At 57.0% G+C, this 20,408-nt stretch overlaps 7 protein-coding genes across 7 annotated transcripts; 4 read left to right on the top strand and 3 right to left on the bottom strand.

The window, feature by feature from the left end:
• Nucleotides 1–483: 483 nt before the first annotated feature.
• On the bottom strand, nucleotides 484–2,209 carry BKA78DRAFT_344147 (uncharacterized protein; the record flags this gene model as incomplete). The annotated part of the gene is made up of 1 exon (XM_066890449.1): nucleotides 484–2,209. Exon 1 carries the CDS (start codon nucleotides 2,074–2,076, stop codon nucleotides 484–486), a length of 1,593 nt encoding a protein of 530 aa, XP_066743077.1. The 5' UTR covers nucleotides 2,077–2,209.
• Nucleotides 2,210–2,469: 260 nt separating this feature from the next.
• Nucleotides 2,470–4,198, bottom strand: BKA78DRAFT_283360 (phosphatidylserine decarboxylase; the record flags this gene model as incomplete). The annotated part of the gene is made up of 2 exons (XM_066885667.1): nucleotides 3,748–4,198; nucleotides 2,470–3,700 (listed from the first exon to the last, which is right to left on the bottom strand). Exons 1-2 carry the CDS (start codon nucleotides 4,116–4,118, stop codon nucleotides 2,470–2,472), a joined length of 1,602 nt encoding a protein of 533 aa, XP_066743076.1. The 5' UTR covers nucleotides 4,119–4,198.
• A 144-nt stretch (nucleotides 4,199–4,342) lies between these two features.
• Nucleotides 4,343–7,874, top strand: BKA78DRAFT_315806 (uncharacterized protein). The gene is made up of 2 exons (XM_066888580.1): nucleotides 4,343–4,797; nucleotides 4,848–7,874. Exons 1-2 carry the CDS (start codon nucleotides 4,576–4,578, stop codon nucleotides 7,497–7,499), a joined length of 2,874 nt encoding a protein of 957 aa, XP_066743075.1. The 5' UTR covers nucleotides 4,343–4,575; the 3' UTR covers nucleotides 7,500–7,874.
• Nucleotides 7,875–11,503: 3,629 nt separating this feature from the next.
• On the top strand, nucleotides 11,504–12,782 carry BKA78DRAFT_353358 (uncharacterized protein; the record flags this gene model as incomplete). Its single annotated transcript, XM_066891544.1, has 4 exons — nucleotides 11,504–11,681; nucleotides 11,883–12,151; nucleotides 12,223–12,692; nucleotides 12,743–12,782. The coding sequence occupies 4 exons, from the start codon at nucleotides 11,504–11,506 to the stop codon at nucleotides 12,780–12,782; spliced, it is 957 nt and encodes a 318-aa protein (XP_066743074.1).
• Nucleotides 12,783–13,446: 664 nt separating this feature from the next.
• BKA78DRAFT_315796 (nucleoside phosphorylase domain-containing protein) lies at nucleotides 13,447–14,781 on the top strand. The gene is made up of 3 exons (XM_066888579.1): nucleotides 13,447–13,570; nucleotides 13,656–14,165; nucleotides 14,247–14,781. The coding sequence occupies exons 1-3, from the start codon at nucleotides 13,456–13,458 to the stop codon at nucleotides 14,639–14,641; spliced, it is 1,020 nt and encodes a 339-aa protein (XP_066743073.1). The 5' UTR covers nucleotides 13,447–13,455; the 3' UTR covers nucleotides 14,642–14,781.
• Nucleotides 14,782–14,784: 3 nt separating this feature from the next.
• On the bottom strand, nucleotides 14,785–16,221 carry BKA78DRAFT_344143 (endonuclease/Exonuclease/phosphatase; the record flags this gene model as incomplete). The annotated part of the gene is made up of 2 exons (XM_066890448.1): nucleotides 14,785–15,967; nucleotides 16,023–16,221. The coding sequence occupies 2 exons, from the start codon at nucleotides 16,219–16,221 to the stop codon at nucleotides 14,823–14,825; spliced, it is 1,344 nt and encodes a 447-aa protein (XP_066743072.1). The 3' UTR covers nucleotides 14,785–14,822.
• A 715-nt stretch (nucleotides 16,222–16,936) lies between these two features.
• BKA78DRAFT_144180 (phosphatidic acid phosphatase type 2/haloperoxidase) lies at nucleotides 16,937–19,076 on the top strand. Its single transcript, XM_066882839.1, has 5 exons — nucleotides 16,937–17,350; nucleotides 17,502–17,646; nucleotides 17,714–17,855; nucleotides 17,944–17,993; nucleotides 18,141–19,076. The coding sequence occupies exons 1-5, from the start codon at nucleotides 17,169–17,171 to the stop codon at nucleotides 18,861–18,863; spliced, it is 1,242 nt and encodes a 413-aa protein (XP_066743071.1). The 5' UTR covers nucleotides 16,937–17,168; the 3' UTR covers nucleotides 18,864–19,076.
• The last annotated feature ends 1,332 nt before the right edge of the window (nucleotides 19,077–20,408 follow it).

Raw genomic sequence — 20,408 nt, 5'->3', positions numbered from 1 at the left:
GGCGGCGGCTGTCGGCCGGGCGGGACAAATCGGAAGGGCCCATGCCGAGACGAGGCCCACAACTACAACATCATCGCGGACTCAACACCAGACAACAAAACAAAATCATTCTCACCTTCAGCACGCCAAAACATTCTTGCTCACCATCTCATGTAGCTACCTGCTAGCGTCCGCAGCTCCCGTCTCATCCCCGCGTTTGACAACCTCACCACTACGCCTACATACCTAGCACAGCAAGAGTGGGCGGAAAAAATTGACTCGAGCAGGCATTACTCCCTCTTACGTCATTGCATCCACGTCCGTCTGTCAGGTCGCTGTCAACCCCGAATACCCCTTCTCTGATAGGCTCTGAATCCGAAAGTCTGACCCTCATCCCAAGAATTATACCTCTGGACTCCTCGTCAACTCTTTGAGCAACAAGCCCTTCATCCGACCTACTACGGACTCCTCGTCAACTCCTTGAGCAACAGGTCCTCAACCGACCTATTGTGGACTCCTCGTCAACTCCTTGAGCAACAACAGGTCCTTGGTCGCACCCACCGCATCCACAGCAGTCAAAGCAATCTGCTCCAACTCCTTACCCATCTGCTCCGCCAGCCCCAAGACCGACTGCGCCGTCTCCCTTACCATGTCCAAATCCTCCAGCGACACCAACATGGACCCAAAGCTGTCCGGCAGCCCGAATCTGCGCTGCGACTCCTCGCGCCTCGCCATCTTGCCCTGAACATCTCTTGCCAGCAGCTCCGCCGTCGACCGCTCCACCCTCTCCATGACCCCCTCCGCCATATCCACCAGCGTCTCCGACACCTCGACCTCGGACTCGACAAAGCACAAGTTCGCCGCCGCCGCTTGCGCCAGGTTGGCGTGCTGCTCCTCAACCACATCGGCCAGGCTCAGCGGCGCCTGGATCCGGCACTTGAGCTCCGCCCGCTGCCCGTGATACATTAGCTGCAGCAGCGCCAGCTCGCGGACGGCAATGTCGCGCGCTGCGTGCATGCTCTGCGCAAACTCGCCCAGCACGTCGCGCCGGCACTCGTCGCCCATCTTGCGGTACGCCAGCCGCCGGAAGTACTTGAGGTTCGGCCCGCATAGCAGTCTGTCGAGTCCCGTGAGTGTCGACGACTTGAGCTGCGCCTTGAGCTCCAGCAGCGCCCGTCCTGTAGCTGTCTCGTACCGCTGCGCCCAGCGCTCGCGCGTCCGCCGCTTCAGCCACGGCACGTCGAGCGGTTGCGTTGGAGCGTTGCCGAGTCGTCCTGGAGCGCTGATAGACGTGTTGTGCCGCACAACCGCATCCAGCAGCTCGCGGTATTCGGGGACGTGGTGGTCGCGGATGGGTTGACCGTCATGCAATGTGCCGACAAGCATAGGCTCAAGCTCGCTGCTACGCCATGGCTCGAACAACGGCGCTCCTGTGCTGCTGTGGGGACGCTCTCGGAGCGCCGCGATGATGTCGACTGCCGTCGTTTTGAGTTCCGCATCAGCAGCTGCTGACCCAACCTCAAACCCATTCCCCGGTCTCTCGCCCGCCTCTTCCCCATCGTCTTCATCCTCAAGCCCCCAATAGTCGTGTTCCTCCTCCCAAAGCTCGTCCTCATTCCCCATACTGACGCTGCCCGCGGTGCTACCGCCCACGCTCCCCCCGCTCTCCGAGTTGCTCAGCAAGTCCTGCGCCATTTGTGACAGCATGTTGTACGTTGTCGGCTCTTCAGATGTGACGCCGAGGGCGCTGAGGAGGTCGCGCAGGTGTGCGTCCATGTCCGCAGTTGTTTCGTGGGAGCAGCGGGGTGGGCAGGGCATCCTTGCTGGTGAGGCGTGAGTCTCCTGAGGGAGGTATGACCGTAAGTGAGAGCTGCTGTAGTGTGGTGATGTAGTCTGAGCGGATTCGCCGTGTGCTGAATATCCAAAGTGACGTTGCAGGTAGGTGAGGGAGAAAAGAGTGCGTGCTCCAGTGGAGCCGCTCCTTGTGTGGAATAGGTACCTCATGTCCATCAAGTCGATTTTGACATGGCCGCAAAAGGCCTTGACATTATGCCCGCCCTTCACATGCGTACTGTTCCGCAGACATCTACTTCGCATTCAGCCCTTCAGCACGAAAGTAAAGCGCTGAGAGATTGGGTTGTTGTTAGTCGGAACAAGTTGAGAGAAAGAGCGCGCACGCCGCAAAGCCGCCATTCGTCAAGCAACATGTGACCGTAGGTATCAATGACATTTTGGACTACCCCGTAAAACCTCGTCTCCACATAGCTGCTGTGATCTCCATGTCTAAAACCCCTGAACATTCTCTCTGAATGGTATACAGGAAGGTAAGCCCCTACTCATACACCGATGATATACCCATTTGAAAGATCATGATCGCAGCGTCTGCTCCCGCGGCGCCGCGTGCTCCTCTTTTCTTCAACATGACGTGATGCGCCAATGCAATGCCGCTCTGCTCCGCTGTGCCGTTCTCATACTCGCCCCTTCGCTCACTCACTCCTCGTCAACAAAGCCAATGGCCTCGCCCACCTTGACCTTCTGGCCCTTCTCGACATTCCACCTCCAGCCGCCCTTGAGGCCGCGGAACCCCTCGTCGAAGCTGCCCGTGCGCTCCGGCTTGGGCGCCTCGAAAACCAGCACAATGGTGCTGCCGAGCTGGAAGCCGCCCATCTCCTCGCCGCGCTTGAGGGCGTGGCCGCCGAGGACGGTGCTCGCGCGGTCGTAGGTGGCTTCGGCGAAGCCCGAGTACGGCTCGCCGCGCTTCGCGGCCTCGAGGGCGGCGCGGTCCGCCGCCGTATCGGTCGTCAGGCTGTTGGTGCGCAGCTCGCGGTCGAAGTTGACGGCGATGCTGCCGACGTTGGTCGCGCCGACGGGTGTGTACGAGAAGAAGCCCCAGCGCCAGCGGCCGAGGAGCACGACGCGCTCGTTGAGCGTGAAGAGGCCGGGGAGTGTGCGCACCAGATATGGCGACACGCTGTACAGCTCGCCCGCAAAGTGCCGCCGCGACTCGACCACCCAGCTCGCCGGCGAGTGGAACCGGTGGTAGTCGCCCGGCGCCAGGTAGATGACGCAGTAGTAGAGCGCGGTTGCCTTTTGAGTCGTCATCGGGCTCCACCATGGCCGGTTGAGCGCCAGGTCGGCACGCACTTCGGCTTCGGACGACGGCTTGGAGGAGGTAGATTGGTCGCTGAGCTGCGCCTTGGTCGACTTGTCGCCGCCGGAGAAGAGGTTCGGCAGCGTGTACGAGATGCCATTGACGCGGGCAAACTCTTCGTGCGCCCTAATGAATTCCTCGTCGCCTTCTCTCGTCCGCTCTGCGCTCTGCTGCGGCGGCGTCGACGTCCAGTCCACCGAGCCACGTGGGCTTGGCGGTTTTTCTCCCAGCAAGGCGTCCAGGCTATACGTGATGCCCTTGACCTGCTCGACCTCGCCATTGTCTATGGTACCGAACTGGACGATCTTGCCGTCGGCTGGCGATACAATTGCGTTTGGATTGGGGTCGATAGGGCGGACGCCGGGCTTCAGGGTGCGGTAGAAGAAGGAGGCCAGATTGGGGTAATTGTGCAGGTCTTGGTCCTCGACCTCGTCCAGGTTGACGCCGAAGACCCACGAGTAGAGCTTGAAGCCGGGGACGCGCAGGTAGTAGGGGATTTCGAGCTCGTTGAAGCGGCCCCAGAGTCGCGACATGGCCTTGAGAGGAAGCGTCGACATGACTTGAACCTGCCTGCGGAAGATTAGCATCGGCGATGAGAGCAGTGAAATTGACCGTACCAAGGACCACTTGGCCTGACTTTCTTCCTCCTCGGTGGACGGCCGTCTTCGCCGCCATATTCGCTTTCTACTTCCTGCCGTAACTTTTCGTCACGCTGTATGCGGAAAAATTGAAACAGTCCGAGAAAGCCGACTCCAAGGAAAACGGGGATGGGTTTCCATTCGATTTTGGTCTTGGCCAGCGCGTCGTTTAGCCTGTCGCGAAACGATTGTTTGCCATGATGCTGCTGAGAGCGGCGCGCCGATGCAGCAAAGGTGCGGGTCGGAAAAGACAGGCGGGCGCGTGGTGTGGAAAAGCCTGGTCTGGCTGCTCTCGAGACGAGACGGGTGGATTGGGGAAGCCGGTTGTGCCGGATCCCAAGGGAGGCCATTTTTACCGTGGCATGGGTGGGAGAGGTTGAGTTTGGTGGAGACGCACTGCAGGTGGAGGACCTGAATGGATTCAAGAGCGATGACGCTGGTGGTTCCGCCGCGGCGGGACGGTTCCGTTGGTTTCTCTTGAACCCTGCAGCCTGTCACTCACGGCTCATCCGCCTTGGCGCTTGGTGATCAATCGGGTCCACGTATCATTAAGCAACTACACCATAAACACTCTCACACTTTGCTATCTTGCTGCTTGCTGCTATTCCCTACAATCAGCAGATCATCATTCCTTTGCTTGTTTTCCCCTTTTGGTGTTTGCTCCCTGCGTGCCTTCCATTCCCTTCTTGCCTCCAGGGCGGTCAGGTTTCTGCCACCGCCCGGTGTCCGCGCATATTACCTCACTGCGCGGCCTCATCCCATTTCCACCACCACACCCGGTCACCGCGCGGCTCTGGCTACCACAAAATGGCTGACCAGCCCATTGACGTGCGCGTCTTGTCGCCCATCCCCGAGGCCGAGGGAGGCATCAACTTTCCTTCTCTTCCGCCTTCCATCACCATCCGTGAGCTCAAGCTCAAGATCCGCGATGCCCTGCCTTCTCATCCCGCCCCGGAGCGCATGCGAATCATCTACTTTGGACGCGTTGTTGGGAACGACATGACCCTGGGCAGCGTGTTTCACGAAGAGGTATAGCTGGAAACAATGGACTTTGTCTCGGCAAGCTAACTAATTGACAGACGCTTCAAACCAACGGACGACGAGGTAATCTGCACATGGTCCTCAGCGAGGCTCCAAGGTCCTCCACCGCTCCACCCCACGCCGCCCACTCTTTACCGCGACCTACACCGTCCGACTTAGCCCCCGCCGTTCATGCCTCCCAACGACCGCAATCGCAACCTCCTCGCGCCGACCGCGTGCCTCCTCCGGACATCCGTGAGCAGGCACAACACATCCATGACCAGGCACACCGCAATGCTCTTGCGCAAGCCCAGCTAAGTCGCCAGCAACTTGACCAACAGCTAGCGATGGCAGAGAACCCAATTTTTGGTCGTCCCACACCCTTGTTTCCGCCCATGGGACCAAACCGCGTGCCTACTCAGGACATGAATGACCTGGCACACCGCCATCGTCGACCTGACGATTCCGAGGTGCTACGCCAGCAACGGGCAATTCTCCAAGTGTTTCAAGCTGGTGGCCCCACGTTTCCACCTTTTCCACCTACTGGACCAATGGCGCCAAATCAGACGCCAGTTGTGGCTGGAACTGGTCCTCCAGGTTCAGCTGGCCTGCCTGGGTTTCCACCGCAGATGAACCAAATCCCTGCTGGTCGACCGAATGTACCGCAGCCAAGTACACAACCCCAAGGATATCCAGTCACAGCAAATCACACTGGACAAGAAGCCCAAGGACCAAACAGGCAACGAGCGCATGGGGAACATGCTGGAGACTATGGGAGCCGAGTCCGCCGGTACGCTGTTGAGGCCTCTTTTGCAGCGATACCGGCCCACGCTGCTGGCCTACCTCCAACTCCAACCGCGCTTCCCCAAGGAATCCCGACGGGGCTCCCCCCAGGCTTCCCGACCAACGTCCCCGTCCAACGATCGGTCGTCTTTGCAATCCCGCCTGGCAACGTTTTGCCTAATCCCACCCCAGAACCTCGACTTTCCACAAGGTTTACTACTCAGGAGATACAGCAACTTCCTCCAAACACGCTACTCCAGCAGATTCAAGACTCCATTAGCAACTGTGAGGATGTAGTCGAGTTCATTTGCAACCATTGCTTCAGAGGCACCACAAGAGAAGACTTTGCTCTCCGGAACGCAGACAACTTCTTGCGAGCTGCCCGTCAGCTCGAGCGCCTCCAAGCCAATTTGACATTCATCAATGACGCCATCCATGCAATGGTCGCCACCCCTGAAGGCTCGCGCAGCCGCGAGATTCTCTCCTTGCAGATGGAAAACGAGAGAATGCGCAACACGACGATTCGTCTGATCCAAGGCATCGCTCGCCATATCTCGGCAAGAAGGAGGGAAACTCAGCAGGAGGCAGCATTCGAGCATGCACAAGTCCACCAATCAGCGGGCAGCCGGATACCTGCGCCCAACTTCGGAGCCTCAGCATCTACGCCCCAAAGCCGAGCAGGACCATTTGTTGGAGTACAAAATCCTGCGCGTCAGAATGGCTATCAAATTGTTGGTCCCGATGGCACGCGCTCTCTTCTTATTCCTCCCGAGCCCCACATTGACAGAATCTCCCCCGAAGAATTGGCTGAAAATTGGGCGTACCAGCGCGCATGGAGGGACCTCGTCCAAGACTTCCAAGGCTTTGCGCAGAATCAAAATCAGGCGATTGACACGGCGGCCCTTGTACAGCAGAATCCTGCTGCCGCCGCGCTGGCTCAAGTTCCGCGAGCCGAGGGTCAGGGTCCTTTGGGCAACATCGATGGAATCAGGGCCCTGTTTCGTGAACCTGTGCAGCCCGGACAGCCAGCGCAGCCTCAGCAAGCCCCGATCCAGAACCAGCCGCAAGCACAGGGTCCAGCTGGGGAAGCAGCCAACGCCGCGATCCCCCTGGGCGCTATTGCAGCCCACTTCTGGCTGTTGCTCAGAATCTTTGGCATGCTCTGGCTTTTCAGCGGGTCGGGCTGGAGGCGCACTCTGCTGATGGCCTTTTGCGGTTTGGTTGTGTACATTTTCCAATCTGGCATTTTTGGCGCTGTCCTCGGCGAACGAATTGAAGGCCTCAGGCGTCATTTCGAGGCGCTTGTCGGCGTACCTCCACAGGCTGGCGCTCAGGCTGGTAACGCCCAAAATGCAAACAACGACCAGCAGGACGGAAACGCGGCCGATGCGACAAGGAGGCGCAGGAGAGAGCCAAGTCCCGAGGAGGTCGCCCAGCGCATCTTGCGAGAGCGCGAGGCTCAACGTCGCACGTGGTTCCGCGACACCATCCAGGGCGCTGAAAGACTTGTGGCCCTTTTCGTCGCGAGCCTCTGGCCTGGCTTGGGCGAGCGCATGGTTGCTGCGCGGGAAGAGGCGGAGGCTCAGGCTCGTAGGGACGCGCAGGATCGTGAGGAGAGGCGTCAGCGTGAGCTCCAGGAACAGCAGCAGTCGCAGAACCAGGCTTCTCAGCCTACTGGCACCGAGAACCAGACTCAGGAATCCCCGCAGCAGGCTGTCGATGCCACTCTGGTTGTCGAGCGCGGCAACGAAGCTTCTGTCAATGGGTCCGGCGACGATGAACAAGCACCCAGAGTCGACAAGGGGAAAGGCAGGGCCGTCGAAACTGACTCGGCGGAAGCCACTGTCGCTACTGGTTCCAGCGAGTCCTCTTCAGCTGCCGGAGCGGCTACCCGTCGCCAGCCCTGGTCTAGCAACGCAGAGGAGTGAGCGCCGTGGTTGACTTGTCAGTTTGGTCTCTTCGGACTGGCAAATTTGGTCTCTACATGACAGTTTACACGACCTGCATACCTCGGACGGATGCTGCTTCATCGAATGGTGCGAACGACGAGTTAGCAGAGACCTGCATCGACACCACTCGTCTATCGACCACTCCTTATCTGAAGCAAAAGTTGACATGGGCTGCTTCAACATCCATCTGAAACGATGATAGAATCTGGAATCTGGCACAAGACTCCAATTCTGACTTGGCCACTTTGTGCTGATGCAACGTGGTGGGCGTAAGCCCTCGATCTAACCTTTCCCTTTTGTACTTCTCCCCCCGATTCCCCGGTTTCCCCCACACCCCGAAATTTGCTTTTACCCCTTTCCCCTTTGACACTTCCAGCGTGCACCTCTTTTCTACTGGCCTTTTCTCTTGCGTTGGCACTTGCCACGAAAAGCGAGGTAGCCCTCTGCGGGATTTCCTTACAGATTGGCTGAGAGACGATGGGCAGACTGGCATAGCGAAGGCGTTCTGGTCTTGAAATTTTCTTTTCTTGCAGAATCAACTTGATCGGTTTACTTTTGATCAGAGTAGATTGGGTTGGTGCCTAGGTGGATGGGAAGTAGAGTAGTTCGATAGTTCGATTCCCCCTATTTGCTGCAATGCCATGGATTCTTGAGTCTTGCTTGTGGGAGCGTCGTTGTATGTGTAATGCCTCGCGAGAGGTATGCCGAAGCGGCCGTGATTGGTTCTCGTGACTTCTCCCGTGCGTTGACTGTCACCCGATTCTCAGCGCGAGGGGATAAAAGCAGACGTCCTCTCCCGCCATCCTGCGCTTCTCCCTCTGTATGAGCAACTCGGATGGTCAAGATAACTCCATCTCCAACCAGCGCAAGTGCACTGGTGAGACGCGGTCCGCGTTCAAATGAAGTCTTACTTTGGCTTGGTTGGTGTCTTTGCTGTCCTCCTACCATACCACTCTTGCCAATCTGGAGCTGAGCTGATGTCTTTGGAATTGGACAGAGGTGATGTTGATCAATACCCTGTGCCATGAAGAGCGCCGTTGTTGATGCACGATGATGGGCGCCAGGGCGCAAGTTGCAAAAGCGGCTTGTATGTCACGACCACTCTTACCACACGCGTGTCTGTCACAGATAGCACATGTCCTGTCCTTGTGACGGCCCAGGCCTCGTGCAGAACTCTACCCCCGACGCGGAGTGCTCGACCAGGTATATAAACGCGTCCACCTTGCCACTTAACGGCATGCCAGCAGTCTCCAGTTTTGCAGCCAACCTGCCGTTGGGAATAATCTAAAGGTTTACTGTTTGTCTGGCTGCGCAATCTCTTCACACATCCATTCCACTCGTTTGCTGCTGTTTGGGACGTTTCTAGGAAAGGAGGAGGCGGCTGGTTTGGAGATGGAGACATGCGGAGGGGTTGACATTGAGCGGCATCGTGATATTATGAGGGACAGCAGTGCTATTTTCCGCCGGATGAAAGACTGAGAAACCCCGCTCCTAGCCTGAATTGGCTCAGGTATCAGGAGCACTCAGACCTGTCATTATGCCGGTTCCGTAGTCACGAGCTGTGGCCAATAATCCAGGGGTATATAACCATGCCTCCCTCGCTCCAAACAAACGACTCTCTGTAGGCAGCTCCGCTGGTTCAAGGAATGAAAAACCGTTGATCTCTTAGTCGAGCACTTGTGGCTTCGAAGATCAAGGGGGATACTGCTGTTTGTCCTGTCTCGGAAGACGTTCTCACTTTGTCTTGTTTTTCAAGAGGGGTTGGGTCCTGCATTGAGGATGCGAGCAAGAGTACGGAGGCATGGGAGTGATGCTATCCACCGCCATCTCTACATCATGCTGGAGTAAAAGTGGCATGCAGGTCGACACGGAGTCATCATGGCCCGACGCGTGCGCCTATCTTGTGACCTCATCGAGCCAACGGCCCGCTGGTATAAAAGGGAGCATTCCCCCGCCATCTAACGGGTTGTCCTTCAAAGTACTCCACCGGTCCACTTCTACTGCCGGAGTCCAATGAAATCGACCGCCGGGTCTGCGACTGTGTTGGAGCTTTCAACAGTTCAGCGCTCTGGCACTTGTGTTTCTTTCGTGCTCGGAACAGCGACTTCCTCGCTGGAGCCGAGTGGATTCGGAAGGCGCCGTTAAGAGCAACGGCATGATCTGATGACGGATGCCGTCGTTGCTATTTACTGGTGGAAAAGCTTGGACTAGATACCCTGGCTACCTTGCTCAAAGTCAAAGCCAGCTCAGGGGCATGCGCACTTGCTGTTGTCATCTTATCCATGTCACGAGCTACTGTTACCTGCGGTTGAGAGGTATAAAGTGTGCTCCGCTCCCTCCGAATGAACAACTCTCTGTGCAGGCTGCTCCTCTGCTGGACCAAGTGAGTTGATACGTCCATGGCCACTGGGTTCGAGCTTGACGAGCTCTCCACTCTTTGCATCGATGGAAGCTATTTACACACTCGTTATCGTCTCCGCTGCGATCTCAGGTCTTGAGTAGAGGATGCGAGAGAGACAATGCGGAGAGGGACAGGAGTAATGCTGCGCCTCGCCGTTCTCCTGTCATGTTGAAGAGTTTGAATATTCTGCTGCTGCATAGACGGCCAGCGCGTGCTCCTGTCTCGACGTGTGCACCTGTCTCATGACCTCATCCACGCATTGACCCCTAATCCTCCGGTATAAAAGCAACCACCTCCCCCAAGGCCGAGAGTCTGTCTTACAAGAGACTTGGCTGGCGCTTGAACGACACAATCAAGAAATTCTTTGACTGGACCAGAGAAAAAGGTACACAAAAAATATCGCACTGCCTCCGTTTCTCGAACGATCTTGCCACTCTTGGTTTTCTTTGGAATGAAATCACCGACTTCTTGCTGGAGATTGGGTGCGTGGCAGGTAAGATCTTCACCCACTCTCCTAAAGTAGAGCTGAGGTTAGGCATGCAAGCAGTAGAATGCAAGATGCTTGCCTACTTCGCTTGCTTGAAGGTGTAGGTAAGTACTTGTTCTTTGTCGATTGTTGCCCACCTCATTGTCTTGCCAAACGACTTGATAGGCCACCAAACGTTTGCATCCATTGTTGTCTGTTGATGGCAGCGCCCAATCAGGCAATATGGAGAAGGATCAGTGCACCAGCTGCTGGCTGCTCCTGGGGTGTATTCGCGGCAAGACTTGCTGGCAGACGGACGGCTATCTGGCGGTGAGAAAGGTGACGGCAGCGGAGAAAGCGGCCCGCTGCTTTCGCGTTGACACCGAAGTCGAACTTGCCGCTTTTGCGTGCATTCATTCCTTGCTTTCTCGCCTGAATCCCAGAAAAGAAGTCAGCAGTCGAAAAGCTCCAAACCATCTCTACACAACCGTTTCCTCTTCATGGACAACAAGCACTTGCTGCTTGACCAGAAACAAAGTCTTGTCGTTGCACAGCATGGCGGACGTGCCGCTTTCTTCTCCAACTTCTGCAACGGCATCTGTCGTGGCACCTGCATCTTCCCGTTCTTCACTCCCAATAGGTAAACCCGTGGATGGATCCTCACTGTTGTCTTTATTTACCGCCTCTCTAGATGTGCTTGTAGACGCAATCGTTTAGCTGGCGGCAGCAGGCGTATGCGGAAACCCTTTGCTGCGGATCCAATCCGTTGGCTTCGGAAGTTGCTTGGGCAATCGGTTGGGAGTTTTGGACAGCGCCAGGGTGAGGCGACGGATGAGAGGACATGTATATAGAGGTCGGGTGCCGTCGCGGCGTTGGGTTGGGAATGATTGCAAGTCTCACTGTCGTCGGTGGGAGTGATCATCTTCAAGCAGTGACCACCTCGCGAGGTACTACTGCCTTTCATTTGCCTAATTTCTTTCAGTCAGCTTGGGAGTGCTCAGGTCGGGTGTTCCTACATCTAACTTTCTCTTCGGCATTTTGTTGAACCTTCTCTGAGGTACCTCGCTGCGAAATCATCTCTTCTTTCCAATTTTGACCAAGAGAAGGTGTGCAAAAATGGGGAAAGTACGACGCATCACCGCTTCCACCCTTTCCCGTTCGGGCAGGCGAGGATGGCAGCAAGAGGAAGTCGACGATCTTGTTTACAAAATAAACAACCTCAGCCTCTCATCGTCCTCCATCCCTCTTCAACACTATTCTGGGGTGCACAAGAAGAAGTACATCAGAAACTCTGGTAAGTATAGAAAGCATAATCACCATCATCACATCATCAACAATTGTGCAAACCACCTCACGACTCATTGGTCAGCAGGCATCGCTGCCTATTGTGCCAGAGCCGCGCGAAGTTGTGTTTTCGTCCAATAGCGACGCACGACTGCCACCGTCGCATCATCTCTGAGTCGCCCCAGCGCAAGCATACTAACTCTTCCTGCAGGGTCGTCTGGTGGTCAGCGCTCCACCAACCACATGAGCAGCATCAGGAGCTTTTCTGCTGCTGCTCCTGTCCACACATCTGCAACTTCTCACCGTACCTGCTCTTACATTTCCGTCCCAGCAAAAGCGATTCTGCATCCCAAGATTTCCGCATCCACCATGGCCCGCGTCACCAGAGCTCATATGACTAGCGGCGACAGATGGATTGACCGCAAGCGCCGCCAGTTGAAGCTTGCCGCCGCTGCCATCAAGACCGCCAAGACCGGCGTGGTGAGTGATTTGACTGCCGTCATCTCTACATGCCCGTCGGGCCAGGGGAACATGAAGCTAATCATCATCAGGTGGTCCCCAAACCTCCCCCCACGCACATGATCAAAAACTACGAAGACTGCTCCGACAACCTCAAGAAGCAAAAGCTGGGCTGCTTCAAGCGCATCGCCCGCGCCTGGGGCCTCGAAGGCGAAGAGATCGAAGACTCGTGCGCAAACTTCAAGACTTTCATCGGCGACCTGATGCCTTTGCAGCAGCCCGCGGGCAAGACGGGAATCGGCCTCCACAACAAGCCGTCGCACCTGACCCGTTCGGCCAATGCGCTCGAGTTCAAGAATCCGCTCGACCTGGGCAAGGACTTCCTTTACGCGCTCGCCCTCTTTGCCGAAGAGACGCACGACGACAAGGACACGGCTGTTGTTGCCCTGCGCAAGGCTCGCACGATGAGGTGGGCCAGTCGCAAGATTACGGAGCGCGCGGTCCAGGAGGTCGTTCGCGATGACATTCACTCGGCCAAGGTCTTGTTTGCTCGCCTCCAGCAGTAAGTTTGCGCCTTCTCCTTTCCGCAGGCGCATGACTAACTCTTGACAGGTCTGCCCGCAATGGCATGCACGACGACGACGGCGGATGACCTAGAGCACTGCCATCTCATCTAGGCGCCTTGACGGCCGCCGCCCGGGGGTTGAGAGAGCTTGATTGAATACCTTACACATTGACTCGGGAGTTTCGATCTGATGGGAAGAGTCTACATGTTCGAAACAGATCGGTGGAGGTCATGTGCTGTTGGCACTTTTTGCTTGGAGTTACACCGCCTCTGCTGATTGAAGATACCCTGGGTCTTGATAGACATTGCTGAAGTAGGAGAGATTACACAAGGCAGCAGTGTCGAAATACAAATGGGCTTACCGGAACATTGATGAGCAGAGCTTTTGACCGTGCTGAGAGCGATTGAATTGCAGCCTTCCTTGTGCGATTACCAAGCTCTTTCTTTTAAGAGGCTTTGGTGGCCTTGAGCTCTCATGAGCCTGGTCCATTATCAGCAGGCTTTTGACGTCGTTTGCGTATTCGAGCAGCATCGCCTGGAGCCCAGGTGAAGCTCGATCAATGGAATATGTTGATGGCAGATCATGGTAACGCTGATGTAAAAAGTTCGTGGACAAAAGAAGTGTGAATAAAGTTTGTGGTTGGCACCAGGTGCAGGGGTCCGGCGGCCCAAAGCCCAGAGCAAACCCCGGCATGGCGTCATTGCGCCCCCGCGTCGAAGGTGTCCTAGCGCAGAAAATCTACGCTGCCCCTCCAACTCCATGTCCACCATCCGCCAGCTTGCTCCTCGACCATCTTTCCGCCTTCAACTCCGCACCATCGTCCTCCCTCCCTCGCGCAAGAGAATCATGGCCAACGTCGCGACCTCGTACTCGGGTATGTACCTAGTTGCACCCAATTCCTCCCCGCCGTCCAGCTCCATCAAACATTTAGCTAACCGCACCTCTTCTCTTCACCTCAGACCCCGTCCACATTGCCGTCATCGGCGGCACCGGCCTCCAATCGCTGCCCGGCTTCACGCACGTCGCGACTCTGAACCCCACGACGCCATGGGGCGCGCCCTCGTCCCCCATTTCCATCCTCCACCACCCCTCCCCCTCCACCGGCGCGCCCCTCGCCGTCGCCTTCCTCAGCCGCCACGGCCTGCACCACGAACTGGCGCCGCACGAGGTGCCGGCGCGCGCCAACATCGCCGCGCTGCGCAGCATCGGCGTGCGCAGCATCATCGCCTTCAGCGCGGTGGGGTCGCTGGCCGAGGAGGTGCGGCCGCGCGATTTCGTCGTCCCGGACCAGGTGATTGATCGGACCAAGGGCGTGCGGCCGTTTACGTTTTTCGAGGGCGGCATGGTCGGGCACGTCATGTTTGGCGACCCGTTCGACGCGGGGCTGGCCGCGGTGGTGCGCCAGTGCGGACACAGCCTGGAGGGCGAGGGCGTCAAGCTGCATGATAAGGGGACTATTATTTGCATGGGTGAGTGCAGTGCTGCTGCTCCTACATCCAAGGCGGCTATGTGGCAACTCAAAGGATAGACAACACTGACACACCACCCAGAGGGCCCCGCCTTCTCCACGCGCGCCGAGTCCAACATGTACCGCTCGTGGGGCGGCACGCTGATCAACATGTCGGTGCTGCCGGAAGCCAAGCTGGCGCGCGAGGCCGAGATGGCGTACCAGATGATCTGCATGGCGACGGACTACGACGCGTGGCACACGAGCGAGGACGTCAGCGTCGAGATGGTCATGGGCAACATGAAGGCAAACTCGGAGAATGCGCGCCGCTTCATCGGTGCCGTGCTTGACGCGCTGTCGGCCCCTGAGCACGCCGAGTTGATCCAGGCCAAGCATCTCGAGGGCCAGACCAAGTTTGCGGGCAGTATTACGAAGCCCGAAGGCAGGAAGAAGGAGGCGCATGAGAAGCTGAGCTGGCTGTTCCCGGGATACTTTTAGGGGATGCGAGGGATGGTGGTGCTAGAGATGAAGAAGGGGGTGGATATCATGGTAAGTGTTCGTGTAAGACGAATTACGGCCTGTTTCAGCGATTTTGAAAAAGACTTGAAGATATGGGTACAGATTTTACACATTAGGCTTTTACTACCTACATGATACAACACCGTGACAAATCTCCAACTCACGACGCAGGCGCCCAAATCGCAGCCAGCATGTCCACCTCGTCGCCATCGCGTCCCCAGAAGCCAACCAGGCCCCAGCCCTCGGGCGCAACGCTGACCAGACAGTCACTCCCAATGGTCCCCGTGCTGGCCGAGTTGCCGCCGTTGGTCGTGGCCTCGAGGTAGAAGATGCGCGTGTGGTCGTTGTACTTGTCCTGGCACAGCGTCACGTTGTTGACGTACTCGCCGCTCCCCATGACCAGGCTCACCGCCGTCCCTCCGCTGCCGCCGTGCGAGAAGCTAGTGGTGCCATCCGCCAGTGCAATGCCCACGGCATCGAGGCGCTCGGCGCCGCTGAATGACAGCGTCGCGCCAGCGGGCGAGGGCGACGAGGAGAGGTTCGCCAACGCGCCGACGTCGGAAAAGGCGGTGCCGTGGGGCCCGCCGAGGAAATCGGACGAGCGCAGCGTGCTCGACGCAGCCCAGGCAAAGTCGGCGTACAGCGGGTTATGGTCGGAGAGGGTCGAAGACGAGTTTGTCGGGTCGGACAGGAACAGCTTTCCAATGTAGGAAAAGTTTGTCGGCGTGAGCGAGAGCAGCGGCGAGGGCCGGTAGAAGATCTTGTCGACGACCTCGCACGTCTCCGACTGCGCGGGGTTGGCGCAGACGTCTTCGACCGTGGGCCGCACGTCGTTGAGCTTCAGGTGCATCCAGACGTCGGTCAGGTTGTTGGCGTTGCTGAAGATGTCGATGTTGTCGGCGGTGCGCGTGTAGCGGCAGTTTGTGTCGCCAAAGACGAGCACCGCCGCGTCGGGGGATGTCGACTCGATGTACGCGGACACCTGGGCTAGATTGGCGTTGCGCGCGCTCTCGTCGTCGTCCTCGGTCCCTGCGTCAGCGTGCAGGTTGTACGCGTCGACGTAGACGCCCTCGGCCAGCCGCCACCGCATGTACGTGAAGCCCTTGGGCGTCAGGCAGTCGGAGCCAGACGCGTCGGAGCACGTGTCCCACTTGATGCGCGTAAAGTCTCTCCAGTCGTAGTTGCTGAGAGAGTTGAGGCCCGAGCCAATGGCTGCGCCGCCGCTCGTGGCGGTTCTGTACGCGTGGTTGTCGTACTCGTACAGCGTGGCATGGTAATTGAAATCCTCTTGCACGTGGATCAAGTCTGGGGAGTCATCATCAGTATGGTGTCGGACATGAAGGAGAGCAGCATCTCTCACCGAACCCTTGCTCAGCAAACTTTTGGCCAATCAGCGCCGTGTTGGTCGTCTTGTCGCCGCTCTCGCCGTTGTTTTGTAGGATCTCGGGCAGGCCGGCCACATTGAACGAGACGACATTGAAAGTGCCGTCAGCAGCTGCACCCGCAGCCGAGGCGGCTACAGCGAGGAGAGCGAGAGGCGAGCAACGGAGGGGAGCCATGGCGGATGATAGTGGTCAACATGGCGGGCATGGCACTTTATATCCATCTGCAAGCAATGTATACGCGAGGTGTAGTATAGCCGAGAAGCAGTCGACTATACGTGGAGCGGACTTGGCGGCAGGCACATGGCTGCGGAACGGCCTCTGATGCGGGCGGATAGAGGTGGGATGGACGTTTGTTGTCGACGGGAGAAGCAGGTGGATGTGCGATGGTCAGGGGAGCGACCGTATAAAGATAGGATGTGCGGCCAATCAGTGTCGGTTCGAGGTGCACGCTCTCGCCGGGGTCGTCGGTGGACTGGTGGCCTATAGCAGGAATAGGCGACGAGGGCGAAGGCCAAGTCGGGTGGAGAGAAGAAAAGGGTTGTTTGGTCCGAGGAGTGAAGTTCTAGTTGTGACACGGAGATCCCTGGCGGACAAGGCTCTGGGCAAAGCTTGGTAGAGCTTGGCCCTGGGGGGCGGCCCGCTCCTGCGACCATCATGACCACCAACAAAGACAAGATGGAGCCAGCGTCGCAGATTCAGACCAGCCTATCCCCAAATGCCATATCATCTGCCGTGGAAGGAGCAAAAATGCCATGGCGCGCTCCCAAACAAAGCATCGAGCCCCGTCTCGCCGGAGCGCATTGCGTCATATCCTTCTTCGTGCTCCGGTTTCTTGCTTTCTTGCTTTCGTTGTCCCCTTCCCATAGGACCACCCTCCAGAACCAAGGAATCCCTCGTCCATCCACGAAAAAAATATAAGCCTGCTTGGTCGCCGGTCCTGCTAAGACAGGCCACGAGCTCCTGCGTTTGACAGCTTCCGGTTCCACTGCGAGCCAGCGTCTGTTTGCATCCCTTGCCCGGTGCGCTTGACTCGTCGTCGTCAGCACTGCCGCACGGTATTTTTTCTTCGACAGCAGGTCACCTCACTCTGCCTATCCCTCTCACCACCAGCATCCACCATTATGGGTCTCTTCACGCGCCGCGAACCGGCTGCAGACAATGCCACCACCAGCACCGCTCCCAGCACTGCTCCCGTCGTCGGCAATGGCCACCACCACCGCACCAATGGCAAGCACCACGGTCCGGTATACAACGAAGCTTTGAACAAGAGGCCGCCTTTTGGCCAATGGCTGAAAGTCACATGGTAAGGAGAAGACGTCGACTCAACGCGGAGCAGTTCGAATGCTCCCCGTATTCATGTTCCGGGGCATTTGAAGGCTCCCCGTGTGCACTTGACAAGTCTTGGGATTGAAGTCCCTTTCATTGCGCACCATGATACTGACCCGCACGCGTAGGCCAGATATTCTTACCATGGTCTGCATGGGCGTGATTGGCCTCGGCGTCTACCAGGCGGACCCGGCCCCCTCGCGATCTTTCCCCGTCACCTTTTCCGACGGCGAGGTCGTCTACCCCGAGTTCGCCTACCCAATGAGAAACGAGGTATGCCCGAATGCTCCCCGCTTTTGGAAGTGGAATTTATGGTACCCGGAGACTGACTACAAGACAGATCATTCCCATCTGGGCTGCCGCTTTGATTGCCGCCTTGGTGCCCATTGCCGTCTTCTTCATTGTGCAGATTCGCGTTCGCAGCTTCTGGGACATGAATAACGCCGTTATTGGCTTGCTCTACTCGCTGATTGTTGCGGCTGGTAAGACTCGCCCGGCTACCCTTTTTTTTTTTTTTTTTTCCCCTACCCGTCTTGGGAACTGTATCAACTGACCTGCATCCTTTTGCAGTTTTCCAAGTCTTTATCAAGTGGCTTATTGGAGGTCTGCGTCCGCACTTCGTAAGTCCCCCTCTCCGATTTCTCTGCCCCTGGCTCCATGAAAACCACCCACCCCCTTTTTGGATTTTCGTCCTCTTTCTTTTTGTTTTCTGCCTGACTCATCTATCCATCTCTCCATGGGAACATGTCGCTAATGATATCTCACAGTTGGCCGCTTGCAAGCCAGACCTTTCTCTCCAAACCGGCACCGGCTATGGAGGCATCATGTACGACCGCACCGTCTGCACCGGCGAGGCCTCCGACATCAACGACTCGCTCGAATCCATGCCTTCCGGCCACTCCACCGCAGCCTTCGCTGGCTTAGTATACCTGTCGCTCTACCTCAACGCCAAACTTAAGGTTTTCTCCAACTACCACCCCGCCATGTGGAAACTCATTGCTACCATGGCACCACTATTGGGCGCCGTGCTCATCGCTGGCGCCTTGACCATAGACGAGTTTCATAACTACTACGATGTCATGGCCGGCGCTACGATCGGAACCCTCATGGCATTCTGCTCGTACCGCATGGTGTACGCCTCGGTATGGGACTTCCGCTTCAACCACATCCCGCTCAGCCGCTTCGCACCCTTCACATATGGCGCAGGCGGTGAAGCCATGCAGCTCTTCGCCGGCTTCCACGACGCGGTCTGGACGCGGCAGGTAGGCTGGGGCGGACCGGAGGCGTTCGAGGCGTTTGGCGGTGCGCCGTTTGACGCGAGCGGTGCCGGCGGGATGGGAAGCGGCGCGGCTGCGGGCACGGCGACGGGCTACGGCAATGGACATGGTGTTGGCGGCTCCAAGTCTGCTGCTGGCCATGGCATTGATCGCAGGCCGGTTGGCGGGAGGAAGAGCCATGATGTGGCGGCCGCGCCCGAGAATATGGTTTGAGGGGAAGATGAAAAGACGGGTAGCTAATATTTCCACCCCGCGACACGAAGACACGAGCACGGATGCTGGAAAGGGGGATGCGAGAAAAAGACGATCAAAAGACGTAGTAGCAGCTGGCCGTGCGTGGTCGGGCGACCTCTGACGCGCCCGGCCTCTCTACCTTCACTGTGGACGAACGAGCAAACGAACGGAACGGGACGACGATGGATGGGAGTGGGATAACGACTTGATACCTCATTACTTGCCTTCTTGCCTAAACCCCCTTCTTTCTTCTACTGTAGGATACGAATTCTTAATATCACTTCGAGTCTTCAAGGGCTTCACATTGCAGACGTCCATTGGAAACCAAGTGCGCCCCCTTGAACGTTCTCATCATCTCATGATTTTGGAAAATCTCACTGCGAATATCGAGAGTTCCTGATTGACATGATGAGCTGTTGGCGCTGCAACATGAGAGGGAAGGTCAGGGGACGATACGGAAGGCGCGCCTCACTCACGCAACTGCCACCCAGCAAGTCAAGCAAATTAAGCCTGTGTGCCTCTCTCTACATTCTCTCCTCATCATCATCACAACTCGCCTCCACATTCCCCATCGATGCCCATCCCAGCTCTCAGCTCCCATGTCCTTCCCGGCGATCGTGCAGGGGGGTCCCGACTTCTGAAACGAACATCATCGGAGCGCGAACACATTCGCGGCGGCGTCATTCTTTTCAATCTGCAAACAAAACACTTTGTGCCGACACTCCCATGAGAGGCTCTGTTTAATAGACCCTGGAAAACTCGGAAGTAGATGAGCAAAAAGACCGCAACTACATTTTTCAGTCAATCTCCATCTTAGTATCCCACCGCGCCTTACAAAAACCACCACTCCAAGCGATTCAAAAGAAGCAAAAGCGACGAGGGCGGAGCAAGAAAATCGAGAAAAAAAAGTGTCTCGACCGCCCGCTGTCAGAAGGCGAGGCCCGCGCAATCTCACTCGCGCGGTCTACCTGTCTCTTATGTATATATATGGCTGACCAAAAAAAAAAAAAAAAATGAGCCAGGACCACGACTTGAAACCACCGTTTTTGGACCATAAGACACAGCAGCCAGCTAGCTGGCTACCCATCGCAACGCAACGCAACGCATAGAAGAGTGTGGCCGATGATGGCCTGCCTTCCAACAACCCACACAGTCAAGGGTCCCAGCTCGCTGAAGTAGGGCTGGCAACGATAAAACATAGATTGACAGCGAAACAGACGTCCATTCACCATCTCCTGGCCCCGGATTTTGAAAGCCTGAAGCTAGCTCACCAGTACTTGGGACACTGAAGCGAGTGAGTGCCACCCAGGAAAGGAAGGCATGTAGGTACCCAAGCCGAGACACCAGGGAGAAAGAGGTGCTGCCGTCCGCACTTCTGAAAGCGTTGACATTCATTCCAACCACTCGCGAAAATAAAATGTCTTGATCAAGTACGTACGTACCCAATCAACATGATAGGCGTGCATGCAGACGTGCGTGTATATCAATCACAATGAAGAGCAACAAAACAAGGCAAGGCAAGCC

This window comes from Phyllosticta capitalensis (assembly GCF_038381095.1).
Source record: "Phyllosticta capitalensis strain CBS 128856 chromosome Unknown BKA78scaffold_6, whole genome shotgun sequence".
NCBI classification, from domain to species: Eukaryota; Fungi; Ascomycota; class Dothideomycetes; order Botryosphaeriales; family Phyllostictaceae; genus Phyllosticta; species Phyllosticta capitalensis.
Note: the sequence above shows the minus strand (reverse complement) of the source record. Positions and strands in the feature narration are given on the sequence as shown.

Excerpts from the sequence above, each read along its gene's own strand:
- BKA78DRAFT_144180 (XM_066882839.1), top strand. The coding sequence starts at position 17,169 with ATGGGTCTCTTCACGCGCCGCGAACCGGCTGCAGACAATGCCACCACC. Across the intron at positions 17,647-17,713 it reads CCTACCCAATGAGAAACGAG|ATCATTCCCATCTGGGCTGC; the intron begins GTATGCCCGAAT and ends ACTACAAGACAG. Across the intron at positions 17,994-18,140 it reads GAGGTCTGCGTCCGCACTTC|TTGGCCGCTTGCAAGCCAGA; the intron begins GTAAGTCCCCCT and ends GATATCTCACAG.
- BKA78DRAFT_315806 (XM_066888580.1), top strand. The coding sequence starts at position 4,576 with ATGGCTGACCAGCCCATTGACGTGCGCGTCTTGTCGCCCATCCCCGAG. Across the intron at positions 4,798-4,847 it reads GCAGCGTGTTTCACGAAGAG|ACGCTTCAAACCAACGGACG; the intron begins GTATAGCTGGAA and ends ACTAATTGACAG.
- BKA78DRAFT_315796 (XM_066888579.1), top strand. The coding sequence starts at position 13,456 with ATGTCCACCATCCGCCAGCTTGCTCCTCGACCATCTTTCCGCCTTCAA. Across the intron at positions 13,571-13,655 it reads CGTCGCGACCTCGTACTCGG|ACCCCGTCCACATTGCCGTC; the intron begins GTATGTACCTAG and ends TCTTCACCTCAG. Across the intron at positions 14,166-14,246 it reads GGGGACTATTATTTGCATGG|AGGGCCCCGCCTTCTCCACG; the intron begins GTGAGTGCAGTG and ends CACACCACCCAG.